Source organism: Kockovaella imperatae (assembly GCF_002102565.1).
Source record: "Kockovaella imperatae strain NRRL Y-17943 chromosome Unknown BD324scaffold_4, whole genome shotgun sequence".
Lineage (NCBI taxonomy): Eukaryota > Fungi > Basidiomycota > Tremellomycetes > Tremellales > Cuniculitremaceae > Kockovaella > Kockovaella imperatae.
In genome coordinates this window covers 48,882-71,506 of record NW_019028944.1, presented here as the reverse complement: position 1 = coordinate 71,506, position 22,625 = coordinate 48,882, and the positions used below count along the sequence as shown (strand labels likewise).

The 22,625-nt window shown below is 53.3% G+C and overlaps 10 protein-coding genes across 10 annotated transcripts; 5 read left to right on the top strand and 5 right to left on the bottom strand.

Annotated features, from left to right (window-relative positions):
* Positions 1 to 664: 664 nt before the first annotated feature.
* BD324DRAFT_619875 (hypothetical protein) lies at positions 665 to 1,474 on the top strand. The gene is made up of 2 exons (XM_022015222.1): positions 665 to 767; positions 858 to 1,474. The coding sequence occupies exons 1-2, from the start codon at positions 749 to 751 to the stop codon at positions 1,319 to 1,321; spliced, it is 483 nt and encodes a 160-aa protein (XP_021872103.1). The 5' UTR covers positions 665 to 748; the 3' UTR covers positions 1,322 to 1,474.
* BD324DRAFT_619872 (hypothetical protein) lies at positions 1,475 to 3,003 on the bottom strand. Its single transcript, XM_022015221.1, has 6 exons — positions 2,825 to 3,003; positions 2,429 to 2,780; positions 2,101 to 2,390; positions 2,004 to 2,063; positions 1,717 to 1,959; positions 1,475 to 1,667 (listed from the first exon to the last, which is right to left on the bottom strand). Exons 1-6 carry the CDS (start codon positions 2,882 to 2,884, stop codon positions 1,500 to 1,502), a joined length of 1,173 nt encoding a protein of 390 aa, XP_021872102.1. The 5' UTR covers positions 2,885 to 3,003; the 3' UTR covers positions 1,475 to 1,499.
* Positions 2,996 to 5,238, bottom strand: BD324DRAFT_619871 (hypothetical protein). The gene is made up of 7 exons (XM_022015220.1): positions 4,087 to 5,238; positions 3,978 to 4,052; positions 3,755 to 3,930; positions 3,604 to 3,711; positions 3,514 to 3,562; positions 3,305 to 3,462; positions 2,996 to 3,258 (listed from the first exon to the last, which is right to left on the bottom strand). Exons 1-7 carry the CDS (start codon positions 4,796 to 4,798, stop codon positions 3,139 to 3,141), a joined length of 1,398 nt encoding a protein of 465 aa, XP_021872101.1. The 5' UTR covers positions 4,799 to 5,238; the 3' UTR covers positions 2,996 to 3,138.
* A 396-nt stretch (positions 5,239 to 5,634) lies between these two features.
* On the top strand, positions 5,635 to 7,659 carry BD324DRAFT_619870 (hypothetical protein). Its single transcript, XM_022015219.1, has 5 exons — positions 5,635 to 5,876; positions 5,919 to 7,024; positions 7,062 to 7,299; positions 7,341 to 7,485; positions 7,523 to 7,659. The coding sequence occupies exons 1-5, from the start codon at positions 5,662 to 5,664 to the stop codon at positions 7,622 to 7,624; spliced, it is 1,806 nt and encodes a 601-aa protein (XP_021872100.1). The 5' UTR covers positions 5,635 to 5,661; the 3' UTR covers positions 7,625 to 7,659.
* BD324DRAFT_619869 (hypothetical protein) lies at positions 7,660 to 10,058 on the bottom strand. Its single transcript, XM_022015218.1, has 3 exons — positions 8,793 to 10,058; positions 8,431 to 8,750; positions 7,660 to 8,392 (listed from the first exon to the last, which is right to left on the bottom strand). Exons 1-3 carry the CDS (start codon positions 10,033 to 10,035, stop codon positions 7,772 to 7,774), a joined length of 2,184 nt encoding a protein of 727 aa, XP_021872099.1. The 5' UTR covers positions 10,036 to 10,058; the 3' UTR covers positions 7,660 to 7,771.
* Positions 10,059 to 10,610: 552 nt separating this feature from the next.
* Positions 10,611 to 14,983, bottom strand: BD324DRAFT_641476 (aminoadipate-semialdehyde dehydrogenase; the record flags this gene model as incomplete). The annotated part of the gene is made up of 6 exons (XM_022017421.1): positions 10,611 to 11,185; positions 11,225 to 13,225; positions 13,261 to 13,383; positions 13,419 to 13,859; positions 13,896 to 14,876; positions 14,914 to 14,983. 6 exons carry the CDS (start codon positions 14,981 to 14,983, stop codon positions 10,611 to 10,613), a joined length of 4,191 nt encoding a protein of 1,396 aa, XP_021872098.1.
* A 216-nt stretch (positions 14,984 to 15,199) lies between these two features.
* Positions 15,200 to 17,271, top strand: BD324DRAFT_619867 (glycosyl hydrolase). The gene is made up of 4 exons (XM_022015217.1): positions 15,200 to 15,474; positions 15,509 to 15,663; positions 15,702 to 15,903; positions 15,938 to 17,271. The coding sequence occupies exons 1-4, from the start codon at positions 15,393 to 15,395 to the stop codon at positions 17,203 to 17,205; spliced, it is 1,707 nt and encodes a 568-aa protein (XP_021872097.1). The 5' UTR covers positions 15,200 to 15,392; the 3' UTR covers positions 17,206 to 17,271.
* An 87-nt stretch (positions 17,272 to 17,358) lies between these two features.
* On the top strand, positions 17,359 to 18,757 carry BD324DRAFT_649555 (hypothetical protein; the record flags this gene model as incomplete). The annotated part of the gene is made up of 6 exons (XM_022018011.1): positions 17,359 to 17,466; positions 17,527 to 17,757; positions 17,795 to 18,073; positions 18,111 to 18,290; positions 18,328 to 18,632; positions 18,670 to 18,757. The coding sequence occupies 6 exons, from the start codon at positions 17,359 to 17,361 to the stop codon at positions 18,755 to 18,757; spliced, it is 1,191 nt and encodes a 396-aa protein (XP_021872096.1).
* A 144-nt stretch (positions 18,758 to 18,901) lies between these two features.
* Positions 18,902 to 20,298, top strand: BD324DRAFT_619851 (hypothetical protein). Its single transcript, XM_022015216.1, has 5 exons — positions 18,902 to 19,310; positions 19,346 to 19,627; positions 19,665 to 19,841; positions 19,875 to 20,176; positions 20,209 to 20,298. The coding sequence occupies exons 1-5, from the start codon at positions 18,939 to 18,941 to the stop codon at positions 20,291 to 20,293; spliced, it is 1,218 nt and encodes a 405-aa protein (XP_021872095.1). The 5' UTR covers positions 18,902 to 18,938; the 3' UTR covers positions 20,294 to 20,298.
* A 1-nt stretch (position 20,299) lies between these two features.
* On the bottom strand, positions 20,300 to 22,362 carry BD324DRAFT_598879 (putative serine/threonine-protein kinase orb6). The gene is made up of 10 exons (XM_022013897.1): positions 21,926 to 22,362; positions 21,796 to 21,891; positions 21,454 to 21,759; positions 21,318 to 21,419; positions 20,992 to 21,280; positions 20,870 to 20,957; positions 20,712 to 20,835; positions 20,622 to 20,676; positions 20,402 to 20,586; positions 20,300 to 20,360 (listed from the first exon to the last, which is right to left on the bottom strand). The coding sequence occupies exons 1-10, from the start codon at positions 22,279 to 22,281 to the stop codon at positions 20,336 to 20,338; spliced, it is 1,626 nt and encodes a 541-aa protein (XP_021872094.1). The 5' UTR covers positions 22,282 to 22,362; the 3' UTR covers positions 20,300 to 20,335.
* Between the last annotated feature and the right edge of the window lie 263 nt (positions 22,363 to 22,625).

The following is a 22,625-nucleotide window of genomic DNA, read 5'->3' as shown; positions in this document are numbered from 1 at the left end:
CCACCGATAAATCGGAGATGCATGTCACAAAAGCAATGTCACGTGGCACCCGCTCTCGATTGAATTGACTGGGTGCAGTCTACTGGCCGATGATGGATCCGAGACTGGACAAGGCAGCTGTATTCGTGAGCTTGTGATGTGGTCCGAGATCAGCATCAGCCAGATGTCGTAGGTAGACCGCAGATATGCATGACTCCATAGCTCGCTAGGGGTGTCTAAACTTGGGCTGATCGCCTTCGTCCGGTGATGTTGACCGTTTGAATAACCCCTTCAGATGACGGAAGCACTACTCTCCGCTTGAAGGCTCATCCGTACCAAAATACAGTCAATATATCGGTCGACGCGTATGTAAGCAGAAGTCATGCTCTGTCGTTGGGATCTATGCGCGGCAGCTGACTATTCCATGATCTGGTCGCTCTAGCACCGTCGAAGCTGACACATCTCGGCTGTGAAAACATCAAGTCTTCGGAAACCTTCCTCTGATTCAGCTATACGAAAGGACATTCACGACAGACACCTACAACTAGCCCAAGCTCAGCGTTCAGCAGGCCTGTACCAAAGGAAACTCCTCCCTACAGCCACGCTGCCCAATTCCTGCCACTTCCGGCCCGGCCACGTGGGATTCCGGGATCTCACCCGCGCCATTACCGACCTGTGAACGTGTGACCTGCCAGCCAGCCAGCCCTGCCCTTTTGGATTCTGCATTTCTGCGTAGCTGTCTCTTGAAAGTGCATTGAGTGCGGACACCATGGCTCCACCAAAGAAGAGTGAGTGACTACGGCCGGATTCCGTCGAGTGTCGCGTCGTCTCGGTGTCAATCTCTCACTCGAACCACGGCTGATATCTGTCATCCCTAGCCGAAGACGAGTACGAAGATGAAGAAGAGGATGACGAGGAGTATGATGATGAAGAGGGGGACGAAGAGGAATTTGATGAAGAAGACAGTGAAGAATACGGAGACGAAGATGAAGATGAGGGAGAGTACAATGATGATGATGATGATGACGAGGAGGAAGATGGAGGCGCTGCGCCCAAGGGTAAAACCAATCAGCAAGTGCTGAAGGATTTCTACGAGGTAAGTTGGGACCTCTCAATTTGCACCGCATTACGACACGATCGCAGGCTCCTCGGGTCATCTGCTGATTGGATCTCTCAGAACGAGCAGCCGGACGAAGACGACGAAGATGACGATGTCGAAGAGCCAGATGACAAGGCTGGCAAGTCTGTTCCTGGGAACAAACGGAAAGCCGATGAGGCTGCAGAAGAGGACGGGGTAGGCAACGGAGAGACAGAGGGCGAGGCGAAGAAGGCCAAGGCGTAAAGAGATGAGGGCTGGATCTCGGCACAAGATGTGGTCGAGGCGGTAGACCCTTGGTGAGAAATGGGCTGCGCAGAGGTTGTCAGGTTGTCATTAGGGAACAAATCCCATTATACATCGTTGGAAATGCGCTACAAATATCAAGGAATGCAAATATCAAAGTCTCTGCCTGCTATCGGGGTCAATCAGCGGGAGCAGAACGGATCGCCCGCTCGACATGGTCTACGACCTCATTTACGGCTGGTAGGAATCGCGAGCAAGGGAGATTGCGGTATTTTCGTATCGCCTCGAGCACGTACTGATCCTGCAGTGCTCGAGGCGGAGACAGGGAAGCAGGCGCAGGTGGTTTCTGACAGGATATCAATACCAAGTTGGCGGCCTGGGCACAGTCAACTCGCCTGCGTATTGGCCCAGATCATGTCCCAGAATCCTGACCACCCCCACCCCGCATCACGTTCCAACAGCCCCTGTACTTCCTCGACCCATTCTTCTTCCCATGGTCCATTCTTGCCAAGACGTTGCTGTATCATCTCCTTGACATCCGATATGGATTCTTCGACCCGCTGTTGAGACACACATAGGGCTTCGAAGAGATACGGGATTGTGGGCGAAGATGCAAAGTTATGGTTGATCGAGATACACTGAACGGTAAGCATATTGAGGGGGACAAAGCTGGAGGACTCACAAAGTCTAGATTGAGGACTTGGTGATGCCATCCAGAAGGCACAAAGATGATTTCTCCTTCCTGACCGTCAGCATGTACTGTCGAAACCGCATCTTACCTCTTGCACGATCTTGATGCCTCCCCCTTCGTCCTCAAGCTCCCTCACATCAAAGACAAGCTCGCCATCCCTCTTGACGCTGTCCAAGTCATGCGGAGGGTAGAACCACCATAGTTTGCGTCCGACCACATTTGCAGACCAAGAGTAAGAGCCATACACGTCTCGATGTAGTGGTGTGAATGTCCCAGCTGGACCCACATAGCAGAATCGAAAGTCTGACGAAGTGCCATGACGGTCGTGCTCTGCAAACTCTTCATCTCGTACCCGAGAGCCAGGGTTCATCCAGTCATCTAGGCATGATGAGCTCCATACCACGCGCGGAGCTCACCTCGAAAGATTTCCGGGACCTCGTAGACTTCGTTGACTTTCCTCCCCTCGCGCTCTACCAAATCGAGCAGATGCCAGTCCTTTACGTATAAACTTTGGCCTTCTCCTGCCTTCCATAGATCCAGCACCTTCCTGAGCGGCCTCTCATCCCGTTCAAACTCTGAGAAACATCGAGTGGACGTATCGGCAACGGGGACGACGTGATGCCCGTAACGACTCAATGCATTCAAGTCGGCCTCATGACACAGCCTCTCGCAAGGTTGGGCGACGATACGCCAGGCCTTGGCTGCTGACCACGAGGCTGTATGGGATGCGTCTAGGATGAGTGGTCGGTTCAGAATCAAGTGGTCACGCTGAAGACAATTAGCAAGGGGGTGTTTATCGCAATTTGACTCACTAAGAACGTCTCATACGTGATGCGGTCGTATCGTCGGACTTGCCAACTGAGCGCATCCATGGGACGTCAGAGATGAGTCTCAGAGAATCTTCTTTCCAAGATACAATGCTTGAGGCTACCTCATTTGCGACTGGAACTCAATGGAGTGCTGAGAGAACAGACAGAGTTGTCGACGAAAATGTTGGGTGTGGAGGTAACTAACTACACTGCTCGAGATCAGGTTGCTATTCTACCTTACACCATAGTGAATCACGCTTTTGCACCTCATCATCAATCTGTATACATCACAGACTCCTAATCGATGCGAACCAAATTTACACTCCCAGCGCTGTCCTTGCAACCCACATATGGGCCAAGAAAGATTGTCCCTCGGGAGATCTTTGACCCGAATTGAGGTTCACCACCCAACCGTTCGTTCCCATTGGATCGACGACCTGCGAATGACGTGAGCAAAGTTGAGCAGGGGTCAATACGACTCACATGGGTCAACCATCCGTCGTCGCCTAATTGAGCAATCACGCCGTCAAAGGCTTTATTCGCTTGAGCTGTCAGAGTCTGAGTCGCGTATCGTGGTGCTAGGGCCGCAAAGCGGTAGTATGCCGCAACGATGAGTGCTGTGCCTGCCGCATCTCCAATAGCTGGGGAACGGGTCAGCGATGTTGGGAGCTGGAAAGAGCTGTTTGACTCACATAGCGACGGTTCAGACTCGTACATGTAGTTGGGCACAAGGTTATCGCTCTGTGGTGGGTCAGCAGGAGATCGCATGATCGCATCCTCACGTCCAGCTGAGCAAAAATGGCGGGGAAGATGGCGGAAAGTTGCCGCACAGTCGAGCCAACTTGAGCAGCCAAGTTGGACGTCTCACCAGCGACGCCGATACTGGCGAGCTGAAGCCACAAGTCAACAAACATCCATGGTCAATCCACTTACCACACGACAGGCTCCGTATAGCATCCAAGCGTTGCCGGTGGCCCACAGTCTGGCATCAAAGTCGTTGATGTGACGAAAGATGTCTTTGGTGGTATCGAGGAGGGCGGACGACTCCAACAACCATTGGTTGATTCCCAAGGCCAACAGGTCATCACTCGATGTGGCGAGGCCAAGAGCTACGCGACATGGTCAGGAAGGCAACCCTCAAGGACGCTGGACTCACAGGCCAAGAACGGCGGTATCATGTATCCCATGTCGGCCCATAACTGAAAGCCATTTTCACGCTGGGACATGGTCCCTGAGTGGTCAGAACGGTATGTTTGAGGACTCACCGTTTGACGACGTTGGCTGTTGTCTCAAGTATTGAAGTTGGTTGCCGACTGCCCAAGCATAGTCGTCCGCACCTTCATTCCCAGTGGATAATGATTGAGACGCTGCTTGCTGAGTGAGGAACTCGGCCAGCGTCCATACGCCTGCGCCAAGACTGCAAGGATCGCCGAGGGATCCATCACCGTTGACGAGAGCCTGAGGAGCGAGAGTGACTGGTGCAGAGGACGGACTGAGATAGTCTGACAAATCTGCCGAGGACGTGTTGAGCGCAGTGGATTCTGGTGATCCTGACCATGGGTATGAGCCCAGAGCAGCCACAACGACTTGAAGTGCTTCCGTTGGGACCTTGCCGTTGAGGTAGTTGGGATCGTATCCAAACGCTCTGGTCGAGGGGTAGTATGTCTCGAGGATGGCTTCGACCAAAGTCCCGATCTCCCAAGAGTGAAAGGAAGACTCTACCGCGTTCTCGAGGACGGTGGGTAAGAGCCCCGTGAGACGGTGGTAGGAGGAATCTTGGATCGAGCTTGATCCATTCACGGGGCTGAAAGTGATATTAGGTGGGGTGTAGGAAGGAGAAGGGGCTCGTCGGTGATGACTTCGAGAAGGTAGCATTCGATGATGAACATTGTGGACTGCAGCGGAATGTACAATGCTTGGCAAGAAGAATGCCAATAGGAGCAAGGGCATGAGCCGTCCAGTCGATGGACCAGCCATCCTGGAGGATGCGAGGGGTACGAAAGATGGTATAGTGAGTGAGTGTTATAAAACGAAAGTCATGAGGTTGTAGATCTGGTATATAGAACCTGTTGGATACAGTCTTTGTCAATGGAGAGAGATTGCCAAGACGAGATTGGAAGAAAGGGGAATGAGAATTGGGAATGTCTCAGTAAAGAACAAGTGTGCTGTCTGATCCTCAATACACGGGTAGCTGACCCTCATCCCATCCCCATCCCCATGCCCATCCCCATCTGGTGCTCAAGTGTTCCCGTTCTCTCTTGGCAGGGTATATCAATCGATCCAACTCGCTGGCCAGTCCCAAAGGATGAGCCACACTCAAACGCTCGGCGGGGTAACTTCAGCCACTCGGGACTAGAGAACATTGGATTACGTACACGCGGGGAGCAATGGGGTGAACACGTGGCAACCTCAAGTGCAGCAGTCTGTCTGGTGATACTGTGCAGTCCCAGTTGACTCCAGACCGACTCGCTAATGGTTGTCGGACAGCGAATATGTACAAGTGTCTGACCGTGGCCATCCCTTGACTCTCCTCAACCGTCAGATATCTCATAAAATCGTATTGCTTCAGAGAGCCTAAAGTACACAACCACCCCCGTAGCGCCGTAGACGTCGATGTAGCTGAGAGACTATCCGAGCTGAAGAATGTCGCTCTGCTACGATGCGAGCCAGTGAGCTTGACTGACTATGCGTAGAAACTTCTGAGCATGTTCTGTTGGTGCTCTGGCTGTCGGAGAAGCAGGGCTAGCATCCCGCCACACTCGGCTGCCACTAATTACGTACCATTCTACGGGACGTGTCGATCAGCTTGTCCCTATCGACCTTCAACCTCAGCCTCGACCATGGCGACACACGCCTCCACATTGATCATCGGGGGTGGTCCCTCTGGTCTGGTGTCTCTGAAGTACACTCTCAAACATGGTCCAGCATTCACTGGCGACGCACCGCCGATGCTTGTCGAAATGGAGAGCGAGATCGGGGGCACATTCCGATGGAGGGGGTACGAGAATGCAGAGCTGGTCAGTAGCAAGCAGTTGACTTGTTTCTCAGACTTCAGGTGAGCAGCATCCCCTTTTATAAAGCTAAAGGCGTGTGTCAGGTATCCTCTGAATGCTCCCGATCACCCATCTCTTCCGAACTTTGTCAACTACCTGAAAGATTATGCCTCTCACTTCAAACTCCTACCGTACATACACCTCTCCACCAAGCTCCTGTCTCTGGAACGGAACGATTCCGATCCAGATGGGTTCATTCACCGAGCGACGATTCGACGATTGTCTCGAGGGTCCGACGAAGGTCAGGAATACACCGTCCTCGCCAAACGAGTGATCATCACGACTGGTCTCCACGTGACGCCCAATATCCCTCCGATCCGAGGTCTCAATACTGGTCATTCACCTCGTGCCCCTCAGTGGATCCATTCATCACAGTACAAGTCGCGCTCTCAGCTTGCTGATCGGCGCGTACTCGTTCTTGGAGCCGGCGAGACAGGGATGGACGTAGGGTATGAGTCGGTACTTTCCAATGCGACTCGGACATGGATGGGAGTTCGAGGTGGATTCCTGTCATTTCCAAAAGTCTTGAACAACTTCAGGGTCCTAGGGACGACATTTGATGGAAATCTGCCCATTGACGGTCTCATCACCAACCTTTTCGAGACTGCCTATGTTCATCCTTGGGTCGCGGCTTCGCATCTCAGATGGTTCGTCTCCGACTTTGTCATCAAACGGGTCCTCTGGGTTCTCACTGGAACACAGGCGGGATGTAATCAGTGGGCTGGAGAACTCCCACCGGAGCGACAGGGTAGAGCATACGTCTTTTTGAACAAATCGGCCAAAGCGATGCAATTCATCAATCGACCTTATCGGAAAATGTCTCGATTACACCAATTCTTTGCGCACTACATCGATCCACCGCTCCCCAAAGGCGTCAGAGACCCGACTATCCATTTGGTACCATTCCCGACGCACTTCGATGAGGAGGGTCGCGCGATATTCCCTCAGCCACCGAAACATCGACGGAAGGAGATCGGATGGAAGGAGGAATGCAAGCCGGACCTCGTCGTCTTATGTACAGGTTACAAGCAGGAATGGGACTGGCTTGGTGAGGGGTATCCAAGAGGGCCAGACGAGTGTAATATCAGAGGGGTCTGCTGGGACAAGGACCTAAGCATTGGGTTCGTTGGCTTTCTGCGTCCAGGTGTTGGTGAGTTCAGCAGCCTCTAGGCTTGCTCACCCTTCAGGCGCGATCCCGCCAATGGCAGAGATGCAGGCTCAGCTCTTCATTCTCCTGTCAATGGGTCGTATACCTGTGCCGCGGTCACCTGAAAACTACCATCTGCTCCATTCGCCAGCGTCGCGCATTCAGTACGGGGTTGACTACTCGACCTACATGGCCACACTGGCCAGGGATATGGGATCAGCACCGGGTCTGAAAGAGCTCTGGAGGGAACATGGATGGTTCGTAACGTTTGTGTATTGGTGAGTCCTTTTGAATGAGTGGTGAAGCTCACCCATTTCAGCTTTGGAGCTGCTTTCCCCACCTTTTATCGCTTGACTGGCCCATTCCGCTCGCCAAAGGCACCCGAGATCGTTCGCACAGAGTTGTGGGAAACGATAGCTCGTCGTGGATTCATTGGAAACATATTCATGGGTGTCATTCCGATGGTATGTATCGAACTTGAGCGCCACTGACCCGCCTCAGGCGTTCTACGCATGGGTCAATCTCATGGCTCTGATCCTGGAATCGTGTTGGATAAAGGTGGCCCCGAGACTGGGCTATCGCTACCAGCGAATGCAAAATTAGGCGCTGCTGAAGGTATATGTATACATGAAAGTGACACCCAGAAGATCGTGTTTTGGGGAGTTCCAGCGAGTTGACCATTCACACTTTACAAGCGGACAGATACAGGAGAGACGGAACCGATTACAGTCACTTCCGGCTGGCAGATGATTACAAGTTCTGAAAGCCTTCCACCATATCATCCTCCACCTCCCCCTTGATTACCATTATGTCGCTCTTGTCGTCATCGTCCGCGTCCATATTTGACCCTTCTCTTACCACGTCTTTCTCTTCCTCAGCTTCTTCGTCCTCATCATACTCGTTACCAGAACGGCGAGATCCATTCTGTGACTCTGTCTTGACCCACTTTCTCCACCATTTGCCCACAATCCGCTTGATGTTGTCGTCGAGATCCAAATAATCGATGTTGTGCACTAATCCTTGCCAGTCAATGATCCCTTGACTGAGCGCCATTTCGACGGCTTTCTGATCACCCCAGTAGAGCCAATGGACAATCACACCAAAAGCTCCAGGATCAGGCATGGGCATGTAAATGGCGGTGGGTTCACCCTGTGGAGTAGGGAGGATCTTTGCGCCCTTGAATTTGCCGTCGGCCGCTGTACATGGGTCGGAAGATACAGGTCCGGCGGCGCTATCTGAGACACTGCGCCTCATCGACGGTATATCGTTCGGGATCGGTAAGTCGAGCTGCGAGGAAGTTGACGAGAAGAGTCTACGAAAGAGCTTGGACTGAGTGACGAGGTAGTCTTTGTGCAGTGGGAACACAAGCACCTGGATAGTCAGTGAGGCCTTCGAAATTGTAGACCAACCGGGATCTGATCTCGTTCCGGGAGACTCCCTCTCCTGCCCCTCTTCACGATGTGCGACGACACGACGTCTTCTCTACCTTGCGCCATCCCTTCGCGAGTTGCATCGATGTGCGCCACTCCCTCCGGCGTAGGGGGCCAATATGTCTTACCAGGTTGATTCGAATGGAACGAATCGCCAGTGTCCAGCGAGGGTCGTACACCAGAGACATCGACATTGACTGCCTCGCTAGCGTCTGTAACAATGGCTTCCTGCGCCGCATTTTGAAGGGTTTCTGCCTTGGATTTCTTACGAGCCGCCAGAGTGGACCAAAGTGGTACAACTATAGCCCATCAGAATCGAATGCAAGGGAAGGCTCACGTACCAATCCGACAATCAGTCGTTTCTGGGCTGTACCACACCTTTGGCGCGTTCTGCTGAAGGCTCCGCACTACCCAAGCTTGCGATACTTTCCTGACTTCTGCCTGCTCTGTCAGACCAGCCTGTGAACGAGGCGCCAGAGGTACTGGAGTTCGCTGTGGCGACGGAGCAGATGCTGACAAGGGGATTGGTGGCAGGGGCGATCCAGCCCCTAAATGAAAGTATGGCGAATGAGGACTTCTGGTTCCTCTGATTGGTGGGAGACCATTGTGAGAGCCACGTCGAGGAAGCGGATGTCCATAGCCAGATCTGTTGAACGCAGGCGAGGAGATGGGGGTAGTGGGGACTTTGAGGATCGCGGGCGTAAGGAGAGGTAAAGATTGAGATGTTGGACTGTCCGTCCGTGGGATGGGCGGCGAGCTGAGACCTGATCTCGTCCTCTGCGAGATTTGGAGATGCGATGCGGAGACGGGCGGAACATCCTGTCGAGGTGAAGAAGGGAATGATGGAGGTGCCTTTTTACGCCTGTTGGACAGGGACATGGAACCTGAAGGCGAGGCTAGAGCGGGAGATGAGCTGACGGAGACGGCTGATCGCGGCGTTGCTGGTAGATCCATAGAATTGATTCGCTTGTCGCTTGACGACGAGGCGGATAATCGGACTGGAGTTGAAGGCTCATCGAGAGGAATCTTGCCCGATCTGACGATTGGGGGCTCTGCCCCGCCTTCTCCAATATCTTGTTGCTGAGTCATAATGGTGGACCGAGCGGAAGACGTGGGAAGCGGAATACGGTATGGAGAGTATGCAGGAGGAGAGTGAACCGAGGATCGGATAGATAATGAAGAGGGTCGCCTGGATCTTGAAGAAGAGACTGAAGAGATTTGTGAGGCCGGAGCGGCCGAATCGGCTCGCTGCCTATACTGTCGTGCTCCTCCAGGGTCTAGAGCAGTCAGAAAAGCTTGTGACTTGTCAAGATGGGAGGACAATAGGTAAGTGTTAGGCTCAAAAGTTTGAGCTTGGTAATGAGAAGCGGTAGAGGTACAGGAGTGGCGAGACTCTTGGTGAACGAGCTCTTGCACGCTTGAATCCTCGTCAAAGACAGGCCGACCACGTCCGCCCCGAGGAAGGATCGTCGAATCTGTGTTCTGGCTTGAATTCGACCTGTTCACATCAGCTTGATGACTCTTCCATTGGTGTATATCTTCTTCGGACCCTAAACCGGACCCTACGTCCACATCCATATGCATCTCACGGTCGGCGCTGTCTTCCTCCATCTCGAGGAGAGAGAGAGAAAGAGATACAGCGAAAGAATGGAGGAGCGGGAGTTAATGTCGCTTATTGTTCTCTAGTACACGTGATCGAATGTTGCGTTGTGGCGCCACAGCTTTGAGTTTTGGCGGGAGGTGGGGGGGTCTATTGTTCTGGAAGAAGACGGGCAGCGCGGCTGAGAGGCGAGGGTGGACAGATGGAGATGAACTGCTGAGGGAAACGAGGACAATAGCTGGGTCCTTGTGAGGCACAGACCGGGGCGTGAGATTGGGATGCAGGGCCCTTTACTGGCAGAGTCAAAAGTTTAGTTTGTTAAGTACGCCGATAACGAGGGACAAGCTAAGGTATAGAGAGCCATGTGAAAGTGTGTACGATGAAGACATGGGGATGCGCACAGCTCCATCCATTGCGATATACTCACCAAACTGCTGACTCAGACACCTCCTTGTAAGGAGACTTTAGAACAAAGGATCGAAGTGTGGCAGAATGTACTGTTCGCATGGTCCTGCCCCGGTCCCTTCAAAGGATGAAAGATGCATCTAAATAAGTCTAACTATGAACCCTGAGTAGATCGGCCGATGGCCTTGGCGACGCCTCCTTGAAGCGTCGGAAGTTTCAATTTGCCCTCCGTGTGCGGAGCATCTAAGAAAGCAGCCCGAATCAACCAAGCGATATAAAGTCCCATCAGCGATTGGTCCACTCCGCTGGTCGGCCGCTCTCCAGCTGACGAGGCGAGGGCTTGAGCATTGGTATCGTCTAGCTCGGCAGACTTCGTAGACGTCGGCAGGTCGTCCAAAACGAAATGAAGTAAGGGGAACAAAGCATTGTCCTGGGTCTCCAAAACGTGTTGTTCCAATCTCGTACGCCACTGGATATATTCAATCTGAGAGACTTGATACCCGTAAGCAGGTAGAGACCCAAGCAGGTCATTGAATCGCAGTGAAGGGTGACCTGTAACGTGGACAACGGGGACACCAGGAGCGGTGGGAGGTGTGACGCCGGCCAAAGATGTAAGAAGGGCGACGTGGTCTACAGGAACGAGATTGACAGTATTGTTGATATCCGGCACGAGACCAAGTTGCAAGCATCCCTTGAGCATACGCCAGATAAAGTCGTCCGTATTGGTCACTGAATGTCAGCTCGAGTGGGACACAAGTCTTAACTCACCAGCAGTGGAGGAATGACCCAACACATACCCCGGCCTGACCACGCGTCCACTTAAACCTCTTCGCCCAGCCTCCATGATCAACCTCTCGCTGACCCACTTGCTCTGCCCGTATCCGGCGTCCAAAGCACTCTTGCCCTCCTCCAGATCGTCCGCCTCACTCAGACCTCGTCCTCCAGCCGAGACGATTTCGTCCGACTTGCGGACGAATCCCTCGGCATCAAGCACAGCCGTCGAAGAGACGAATGTGAACATTTTTGGCTTGCTCTCTGCGCAAAGGTGGATACAGGCCAGAGTCGAAAGCACATTGGCGGCTCGGAGTTTCGAGTAAGGGTAGACCCAATGAACCATGGCACCGTTGTGAATGACCGCATCAGCTTCTTGCGCGACTCGTCTCCATGTCTCTGGAGACATGCCGAGGTGTTCCGTCGCGAGATCACCGACAACGACTTCGAGTCTACCAGAGGAGACCCATGATTCGTTCCAAGCACCCCGCCCTTCACTGCTTTCTCGAAGTCGATCGAGGGCTTGCGTGGTGTCCTTGGCTCGTACCAGGGCAATGACTTTACCAACATTGCGAGAAAAGAGATCAGACAGGATGAATGCGCCGAGGAATCCGGTGGCTCCCGTGAGGAACACCGTGAGTGGCTCCGAGCCAAACTCAGATGGTAATGGGTCGAACGAAGGGAGTTGAGCCGACAAGACGTCGACATCTTCTGCATAGGCAATCTCCTTGACCACCTTGTTATTCGGGTCTGAGGATCCGACGTGAAGGTCAACATGTCTGAGATGATCGATCTCTGCGGCTTGTCCCGCAATTGTCGGGCGCTCAAATACCAGTCCCAACGGGGCATTGACCACAAATGCCTTTCGGATCTCAAAGATCAATCGTGTAGCCAGGATCGAATGACCACCCATGTCGAAGAAATTTTCGTCAAGGTCGAGGGATCCAGGCGGAGAAGGCAACAAACGCAACCAAATATCGTGAATCATCTTCTGTGTCTGCGACATCTTGCCACTTGACGCCTTTGGAGGAGCCACGAGCGTAGTATCGGGGAAGGGAAGGGCGGGCTTGTCAATCTTGCCATTAGGGTTCAATGGAAGTTTGGAGAGGGGGAAATAGACCGCAGGCACGGCATACGAGGGGATCTTCTTCTTGAGGTATTCTCGAATGTCCTTGATGAGTCTTCTGTATCGTCTGACTCCTCGAAGCATCTCCTCGTTGAGATCTCTCGCATCGTGCTCTTCATCTTCACCGGCCTCGCTCGCACTCATGAGCTCCTGTAGCTCATCACCTCCGACAGGGACAAAGTAGGACACCAAGACTTTCTCCTCGTCCTTGTCTCGTCGAACCAACGTCACGTTCTCTCTGACCAGTGGGTGACGACTGAGGTGCGTGTCGATTTCTCCGAGCTCGATTCGGAAGCCTCTGATCTTGATCTGGTCATCGGCTCGACCGGTACACTCTACCGATCCGTCTGGCAAGTATCTGCCTAGATCACCAGAGCGATACATCCTATCTCGGATCCCGAACCAGTACTTTGATGCCTCTGGCTGGGTCTGCGCGAGTGAATCGGGTCGATCAATGTTGTCGCCAAACCAATTGACCACGAATTTCTCCTTGGTGGCTTCGGGGTCAAGATAGCCCTCAGAGAGACCACTTGATCGGACGTAGATCTCGCCCATTTCACCGACTGCGCAAGGGAGGTTTCTATCCGTCCTATTGACGACGAGCAATTGAACGTCGATCATCCCTTGTCCAGCGGGGATCAGGTCCTTTTGAGTAGAGAGGAAAGTGGAGTCTTGGTTGACGCTCGGAGTGAAAAAGTATGAGACAGCTCTTTGCGTCTCGGTTGTACCGTACATGTTGATAATGTTGACGTTTTTGGCCAGGTGCTGGAGACGAGTGCAGTCTCGCTTGGTGAGGACATCGCCGACAAAGAAGGCGCTCTGGAGCGTTGGGATCTGCCTTGTGGCCTGAGCAGAAAGCAGCTGGCCCATAGCTGCGCGTCAGCAGAGGACATCACACCCAACCTACCTGGTGTTAAGTGAGTTACGGTGACCTCGTTATCCGCCATCCATTCTGCCAATCGACCCGGAGTACCAATGTCGTCAGCCGTAGGTACATGGAGGGAAGCACCCAGGAACAGTGGCGTGAACACTGTCCGTCAGCAAGGTCCAGTAGGTGGAGCTCACTGTCTCGCTGTATGGGATCATGGGCGATACCACTGAGCATGGTGAACCTCGACTGCGGCCCTAGACCGAATCTCTCAGACATCCAGGGGAAGAAATGGGTCAAGCTAAAGTGTCGACCTTTGACACCCTTGGGGATACCCGTGCTTCCAGATGTGAATGAGAGTGTAGCGGGAGAGTCTGGACCCAGGACCACACCAGCGGGTGTTTGACTGCATTGCTGGAAGGGCTCAAGGATGTCTTCGGCTTTCGAGTCTGGTTGCGAGCCGGTGATGCCTTGGGTGCTGATGGTAATTGCCGGCACCAAAATGCGGAGTGACAGCTCCTTTTCAATGTAGTCGGAGACCGTGGGTGAGAGCGTGCCAGCGGAGGAGATGATCAACAGGGCTCGAGGCTTTGAGACCTGTAGATAGACGGTTTGACGATTGGGCGGATATGCGGGATCTGTGAATTAGCAAGAATGCGCCTCTTTCAACTCACCGACAACGGAGAAGACACCCCCGGCCTTCAAAATACCCATGACACATACCACCATTTCGATACTTCTCGCGGCGTACACCATGACCACTTCACCCCGTTCTAGACCATTCTTCAGCAACGCATGGGCAAGCACATTGCTTGCTTCGTCGACCTGACGATAGGTATACTCTGTCCTGCCCTGACTTGGTCCGTCCATCGTCGTTTGACCGGGAGCAAGATGCGACTGCACGACGCAGATCCTGTCCGGATGTGCCTTTGCGTTGGCGGCAAAGATGTCTGGGATGGCGCCTTTGAAACCACACCAATCCAGGTCTGCAGTAGGATCGGGAAGGATCGCCGACTGGGATGAGGTCCGTAGAGGAAGCGATCCGATAGCATGTGTAGGTGGAAGAGTGGCAGCAGACATCAAGAGCTGGAGGAGCGATTCCAGGAGCAGCGACATCCGCTTCTGGGCGAAGAGCAGCGAGTTGTAAGCCAATCGGAGGTAGAGGGACGGGATAGAAGTCCTCGTGAGGGGGGTCTCCGAGGTGGACGCGAGAAGAAACAGGGTCAAATCTGTTGTGAGTGAGGCTGAAGGATCCAGATCCACCAACGTTGAGTCGAAGAACCGGACTCGGAACAGTGGACCTTCTGGCTTGAGATGATCGACCAGATGAGATAGCGGGACTATATCCGCTGTAGCTTCGCTCTCCTTGTCCATGATCTGAGTCAACACTTGAAGGAAAGTCATTTCTGGGGTCAGATCGAGCTTCAGCAGCAGGGGTCTGGTAGACTCTGGAGCGGAGGTACAGATGACCAGCGAAGGGTCCGGTGTGTAGCGGAAGAGGAGAATGGCGAATGACGTGAGGAGGAGGTGATAAGGTGTGGGGAGAGGAGCGTTGGGGCTGGAAGAAGTGAAGGCGAGAGTGAGTCTCAGTAGGGAGGGAGTCAGTGATGACGGGAGGGAGAGTGTCTGTGTCGCTTCGACGAGCTTTGCAGGACCTGCATGCAGTCAGAATGGTCATTGGGGAATGCTCACTGGGTCGAGGATAATCGGTGGGAAGAGCAAGACTTGGCAGGGAAGCGAGTCGCTGACTCCATCGCTGCATCTTCTCTCGGGTACCAGCGTCATCAGCCGAGGGGCCATCGCCATGTCCATTGACCGTGCTCGCCATCTTGAGCCTCGTCCTGTATGTAATGACAGTCCGTGAGCGATGAATTTCAATGAGCAATCGGAAAATACCGAGTCGGACAGTCAACTGTTTACGTAACCTGGACTGTTTGAGACGCTCTTACTGAGGATGAAGCCCATGCATATATGTACAAACTAGAGTCAGCAGCAGATACTTTGCGACCAGTGAGTAGCCGTGTCGGCACTGATGCCGTCTTGAAGGTCTGTAAGATACAGTCCAGGCTCATTATTCCATGCCCACGTATCCGACATCAGCATCTCCGAAACGCCACGCTTTGTGATTTTGACTTTTGCAGACGGGCCATTACTATCCACTTGGCCTATCAATGACTGAGATAGATCCTTCGCCTCAGCATGGATCGCCGAGTAGTGGTCGACACAAGTACCACTTTCAAGCGCCTCGAGGATGTGAGTGTGACACATGATATCGTCTGACAGGCAGGGATGAATGACCCTTGTGCTCCGGGACATGACTCCAAGACTGGGTTATATCACCTTTTCTATCAATGGAATCCCCACTCGCCTTTCTGGGATAACATCTGTTGGGGTCACGCAACAAGTAGAGATCTTGTTAACTGGACGCATTCGTGCGAAGAGGTGAAAGCTGATGATGGGGGCGTCGCGCTGATTCGCAGCCCGTCCTCTCCCCTGATCAAGGATACGACCAAAAAGGTATCTTCACGGGCTGTTTCCATCCCTCTGGCCCTGACGGAGAAACTGATACGCTCTCGGTGTTCTATACCAATGTCAATCACCTTCCTATCGCATGGGATCAACCGTATACGCGAGGATGCGAGGGTGTGGCCATGGCAACTTCGGTAGACGGAGGGAAGACATGTGAGTGCTGGAATTCTCAGAGCTGATGTCCCAGGGCACAAATATTCCAAGAACCCCTGCGTCAAAGAGGAGCCGTCATCTATCGATGTGACTGGGTTTCGTGACCCTTTCGTGGCGCCGTGGCCTGCATTAGATGCAAAACGGGGTTCGAGCGGGAGCCTGTACGCTCTCATGTCCGGTGGTATACAAAATGCTGGTCCCAGGGTGTTCCTGTACGAATTGGACCCCCAACACCCGTCCAGATGGACGTACCTGTATCCTTTGACCGTTGATGTACCTTCAAACGCTGGTTCAAATACCCGTTGGAGCAAAGACCTTGGTGTCAATTGGGAATGTGCCAGCTTTGCCACGGTGCGGTCCCTGGACCGCACAATATCGCGAGAAGTACTCATGGGTGGCTCAGAGGGCGTCGAGGAGGAATTGGACGCCGCATACTACGTGGAGAGACCGTCTGCACCGAAGCATACACCTCGTTCAGCTTTCTGGACCATGGGTTCTCTGAATGACGAGGGGAGGTTGTCCCTCCCAGTCGTCGGCAATTTGGATTGGGGATCGTTCTACGCTGCCGCCAAATTCGATGCAAGAGATGGACGCCAGTTGCTGATTGGATGGATCATTGAAGAAGATTTGAGCAAAGACGCTCTTCAGGCCAAAGGCTGGACTGGGTGCCTCTCCATACCCCGAGAAGTGTTCATACAGAAGATCGACAATGTTATAGGGGGATTGCGAACGGCTCTCAGGGAGATCACTTCTGTCGAGGTGGTCGAGGACGAACGATGCGTCCTGACCGTTGGTTACCGGCCAGTCCAGGAGCTCGAGACGTTGCGTCGGTCACCCATCCTGGAAAAGTCGTCTATCACAATGGGAGAGTCTCGTCACCGGCTTCTCGATAAGGCGTCATTGTCCTGTGAGGCCGTTCTCGATTTGCAGCTCTCCAAAGACACGCAAATGGTGTCATTTATCATTCGGGAGGAGTCTGAAGCACAATACGAGACTGTCATCGCATTTGACTGCATCAATGAGTGCCTACTAGTGGATAGATCAAGGTCTACGACACGAGATGACATCAACACGGTCACTGAACGCGCACCTTTCACTCTCTTCCGCACAGAAACCGATGGCCGTGAGCGCATAGAGCCACTCCGATTGCGACTGTTCCTCGATCATGATGTCGTTGAAATCTTTGCCAATGACAGGTGTGCCATCTCAACCCGAGTGTATAGCCCCAGGAGTGCTACAGGGATGTCCTTACAGGTCACTGGAGGTGGGGAGCTGCAACGTCTAGTCGTATGGGAGCTGTAGTACATTACGTTATTTATTAATAGAATCAGTGCCACATAAATGACACTCAACGGAAGCAAAATTCCCTGAAGCCACAATTCACCGCCCCATCTCCGTCTCCTTTTGCCCCTCATTCCTCGTAGTACAACAACAGTTCGAGCAGGATCATATACGATGTCAGGTCCTGCGACTGCTAGTCCCCTCGTAGAGGCATTCTACTCCACAGTCACACAGGCACTGTGTGTAGGTGCGGTCGTCAAGGGATGTGACTATTCTCTGAGAGTGAGTGGCGGGCGGCGCTCCAACGATTTGTTTCTATCTCCGCGCTGACTCGTATTGAAGCGATGGTTGGCCGTCTCCACACTGACCCCGCCAGAGGTAGCTCTGCATCCTTCGGAGCCTCCCAAGAACGCGAAATGGAAGCTTCGAGCGATCGGTCTGAGTATCTTCGCTTTTTTCATGGCTTTTGAAGGCGGTTTGATCTTTGGTGCCCAGAGGATTAAGTCAGAGTTTTGGCTGAATGCCCTGTGGGCAGGTATAGAGGGCCTTCTCATTACCCTTGTCTTATTCACGGTGAGTTCGTCAGCGCAAATGTAGCCTGACTTCATAGTCCTCTCTCATCTTCTTTCCCGCTCGCATCGAACTCTCCTACATTGCAAACAAGCTGGACCCTGGAGCCATCGTTCTCAAGGAGAAGCGCGAGGACACCGTCTGGCCTCGCATCTTCGGCGCGGCTGGAGTGTCAGCTCTCTGCATCTATCTCAGCTCGCAGAACATCCGCGCACTGCAACCCGTCGTCGTTGCAGCATGGGTCCTGATGTGTTTGGCCACTGCTAATATGCCCAAGATGAACGTCAAGTGGGCAAACATTGTCTTGATGGGATACATAGTGAGTGTACCTGCTGGCGTGTGATTGGCTTTGTCAGACCGTTGTTCCAGTCATCGGCATTGTCCTGGGCGGCTTGATAACCCTCGTCCTCGGCTTCTTTGGTGAGAACGGGGAGACCGCAGCGCCGTCAGAGCCCAAGCCGGAGCTGTACGGATGGTTGGGTCGTGTCATGATCATGGTCATGAGTGGTCTGCCGTGTATGATGGCAGGGGTTCTGGTGAGCGCATAAATCGATACAGCAGCTGACTTTGCAGATCAGTTTGGCTCTACGCTTCGATCATGCTCAGACCCGTTCATTCATTGCCCTCCGTGGTGAACCCGGACAAGCGGCTATCATCCCCACCTCCTCTCCTGATTTCGCCAAGCCAATGTTCCGCGCTTCGGTCGCCGCACTCACGGCTTCGCTCGTGGTCGCAGAGGTTTTGACCTCAATCTTTGAGCCCACTCACTCAGTTGAAATGGCATGGATCTTCATGACTATTCCCACTGTCTGTGCTGTTCAGCTCATCACGGCAAAGCGAATGGGTACGCTCAAGGATTGGTGGAAGTATGAGGAAATGTGAGCTGAGCATGCCGTCTGTCGCTGACGTCCTCAGCTGGATCCCGTCAAAGGAGGACGTGGCGAAGATTGCACAAGATATTGAAGCTGTCGCGCCAGTCGAGGAGAAGCCTGCCCAAAAGTGATGGTTGTCGCGTTGACGTCCAACTACACTTTCTCAAATTTCCACTTCCTTCCTACTTGTCTCCCATCTTCTTGTATCGTTTGTAGCTTTTGATGCAAAGTTTGGAACCCGTTACACCGCTTGGTGGCAATGCTATTTTGAGCACACACCGATATTCCTCTGTTGTTCGTACATCATCTGTCATGCCGCTCTCCAGTGCTGGACCCGTAAGCGAAGCTTTCTACTCCATCGCAACACAGGCCCTATGCGTTGCAGCAGTTGTGAAAGGATGCCGCTACAGTCTCCGGGTGAGTCCTTCATACGCACTCTCGCTAACTCCTCAGCGATGGATCGTTGTCGAGACTTTGCGCCCATCCCCTGTTCAACCGGATACCTTCACCACGACGGTGAAGAACAAGTGCTTGTTTATCTCTGTCCTGGCAGTAGCGTTCCTCGTCCCACTCGCCATCTGGTTTGGACTCATGTTTGGACTGAGGCAAATTAAATCGGAACTGTGGCTCAACATTGCCTTTGGAGCTATCTTGTGGATCGCCAGCACCGCGGCAAATTACCATGTGAGTGCCCTCCATGCCGCTAGGTTGACCTCTAGGGGTCCATCGTGCTGTTCACCCCCGCTAGGACCGCGCAACTCGCCTACAGTGAATTGATACCTGGTGTATACGAACTCCGTGAGAAGACACAAGGATCGTCACTAGTTCGACTTGCCGGCGCCGCCGCCTTGTCGGCGGCTTGTATCTATCTCAGCTCGAAAGGTGTCCGTATACTGCAGCCAGTGCTCACTACTTCGGTCGTCCTCACATTGGCTGGGCTAAACAGCGCAAATCATCGGATCAGTGTTCGGGGCGCCAACATGTTCATGGCCTTATATATGGTGAGTAAACATCAGAGATCTGGGCATTGAGATCTAGTTTGGCGTTCCCATTCTAGCTGTCACGATGTGGGGGGCGCACGAGATCCTGGCTCGGATCTTCCATTGGAAGGAAGAGACGCCCAGGCCCGATGGCTCGCCTGACTTGTACGACTGGATGCTTCGGCTATTTTTGGCCTTTGTCATAGCCATGCCATCTGCGCTGGCGTCGGTTTTTGTGAGTGACATCGTGATCGAGACTGACCTGGAGATCGGCATGGCCTTACGATTCGAGTATTCTAGCTCCGGCACGGGTCTACATCGCAGCCAACCAGGCGAGGAAGTACTGATTCCCGCCGATCCGCCCTACTTTTCTCGACCCATGTTCAACGCCTCTGTGCTCGTGCTCGGGATAGTCGTCCTCATGGGCGAGGTCGGCGTGTGTCTTGTTGACCCTACTCATCTGCAAGATGTTCTGTGGTTGATACCGGCAGTACCCATAACAGTCATTGTCCAGCTATTACTTGCTCGACGGTGGGGCGTATGGAGAGACTGGTGGACGTATGCGGAGATGTGAGTCCAGTCATGTGCATCGCTCACGTCAGCTGGGTGCCTCGCAAGGAGGATCTCCTGAAAAGGGCCTACAATATCGCGGCCGAGGAAGAGGACGGCGGTCACTACCATTCCTAACACGTTGTAGTCGTAAAAAATGCATCAATTGTACAAAGAGGGTCATAGCATTTCGTATCGGCGGAACCTATGTATGTCATTAGCTCACACACCGAGATCGAGGCTCACGTGTATCCCAAGAAGGCGAGATCCTTCTTGGCATTAGACCCGTTGTCTCCTGCACTTGGCAGCTCTGCCGGGGCCTGATCCAACTCGTCGGTGGGGAAGTAGGACGTATCGGTGATGCTCCGAAGATGAGGCACAAACGGCGCATCGATGTCACGGATGCTCGTCCAGTCAACCCCGTAGAAGAACTCAGGTCAGCAGAGCAATCAGGGAAAACGCTCACTGGATGAGCTTTGAGCTGTTCGCACGTGAGACGACGCTCTGACTCGCACAGCATACTGAGAGATCAGCCATGCAGGTTATTCAAGCTTACCGTCTGACCAGGTCCTCGGCTTCGCGACTGAGATGAACGTCGTCTGGAAAGTAAAGGTGGTTCCGCCAATCAATAATCTTGCGGTATACATCGTGTGCGTTCTCAGAGCAAAACGGAGGGTAACCTGGGCCTCAGCGGGGCCTCATCTGTCCACTTACCGACCAAACACTCGAACATGATGGCGCCGAGGGACCACCAATCGCACTCCTTGCCGTAGCCCTGTTGGAGGAAGATTTCCGGCGAGATCTATCGTCAGCAAAATCCCCTCGCATCGTCTCACGTAGTCTGGCGTTCCGACCGTCGAGTAGGCCAGCTTGCGTCGGTTCGCTTTCCATGTCGCAATGTCCTGCTTACTCGTCATGGTGAGGTTGATCGCGTTCACCATGACCGAGTTCCGCGCCGCATTCGACATGTTCGCTTGGGATTGGCGGTTTGACACGTCCCCTCCACCGAGAAGCCTCTGATAGTAAGCCGAGTCGTGCTGTTTGTGGAATCCAGTGGAGAGGCCAAAGTCGGATAGCTTGATGTGGCCCATTTGGTCGATCAAGATGTTGTCAGGTTTGATGTCACTGAAGGTGAGCGCGCGAAGCTGCCTCTCGTACATACCGGTGGATAAAGCCAAGATTGTGAACCGCTTCAATGGCGAGGATTGCCTCTGCCATGTAGAATTTGGTCACGTCCTCGGAAAAAGTGTCATACTTGATCAACCTGGACATCAGCGAAGCACCACCTATCACCTTACATTGTCATGAGATCTCCTCCAGGCAAAAACTCCATCACCAGGTAGAGGTACTGAGGATCCTGAAACGAGTAGAATAGTTGGACCACCCATGGACTGTTGCTCTCAGCCAAAACGTCACGCTCGGCTCGAACATGGGCGAGCTGATCCTTCTTGAACATCTCATTCTTCTTCAACGTCTTGAGAGCATAGATCTTGCCAGTGTCCGCCTTTTGAACCAGACGAACCTCGCCAAAGGCACCTTTGCCAATGACCTTGACAGTGCGGAAATCCTCGAGACCGATCCGTGTGCGACGAAGGCGAAGAAAGCTGGCATCAGAAAGGGAATCTCTTGGCGTATCTCACTTTGACTCGCGCCTTCCTAGCGCCATGAGCTGTCTCGCTTTGAGAGAGTCCGGGGTGAGCGTGTCCGCAGCGAGCTGCTTTTCGAGGGTTGTTCGGCTGCTCATCAGCGCTGTCTTAGAACACTTCTCACCGGTCTTTACGTCCAACTACACCTTCCACTGCATCCTTGTAATACAGCTCGAGCTTCATCTTTGCGGCCGTGGCCTTTCCAGCTACGTTCTCCCCAAATTGGTTTGGTTTCCGCTCAAAGTAGACGTAGTCGGGACCCTTGTCAGACACATTGGATGGGTAAAGAGAACCCTGAGAGGATGATGTGGACAGGCCCGCGTGAGGAGCATTGGAGCCAGGTTGACCGAGGTTTGACGAACCGACCTGAGGCACGGCGGGAAGAGGTGAAGGGGTGCGTCCGTTTAGACCGTTCGAGGGAACGCCGAGCGGCGGCGAAGGGCCATCAGAGGCACCGTAAGATGGTCCTGGGTATGCCATGGTGAGATTTCAATGCTGACCAGCAGCGATCGCCGTGCGTATGCGCCAGCAGTCGTCAAGGGTTCGTCAAAGATAGAGCGGTCCAAGTGGTGAGCGATCGGCTCACGCGCGTCGCGACGGAAGCAAATGTCGGCAGGTGTGGAAGGGAATGTGGCGGAAATTTGGCTGTGGCAGAAAATTGGTCAATATGGGCTTCTCGAAGACGTCAGGGCCTCTGCGATGGGCTTGCGCGATGAAAAGCGATGCATCGAAGGTCGGCAACAGGCCATAGGGGCTTAGTGAGGTCCTGGTTGCTTCCCAGAGGCTCAATGGGCGTCGGAATGTTATATCACACCAAAAGTGCC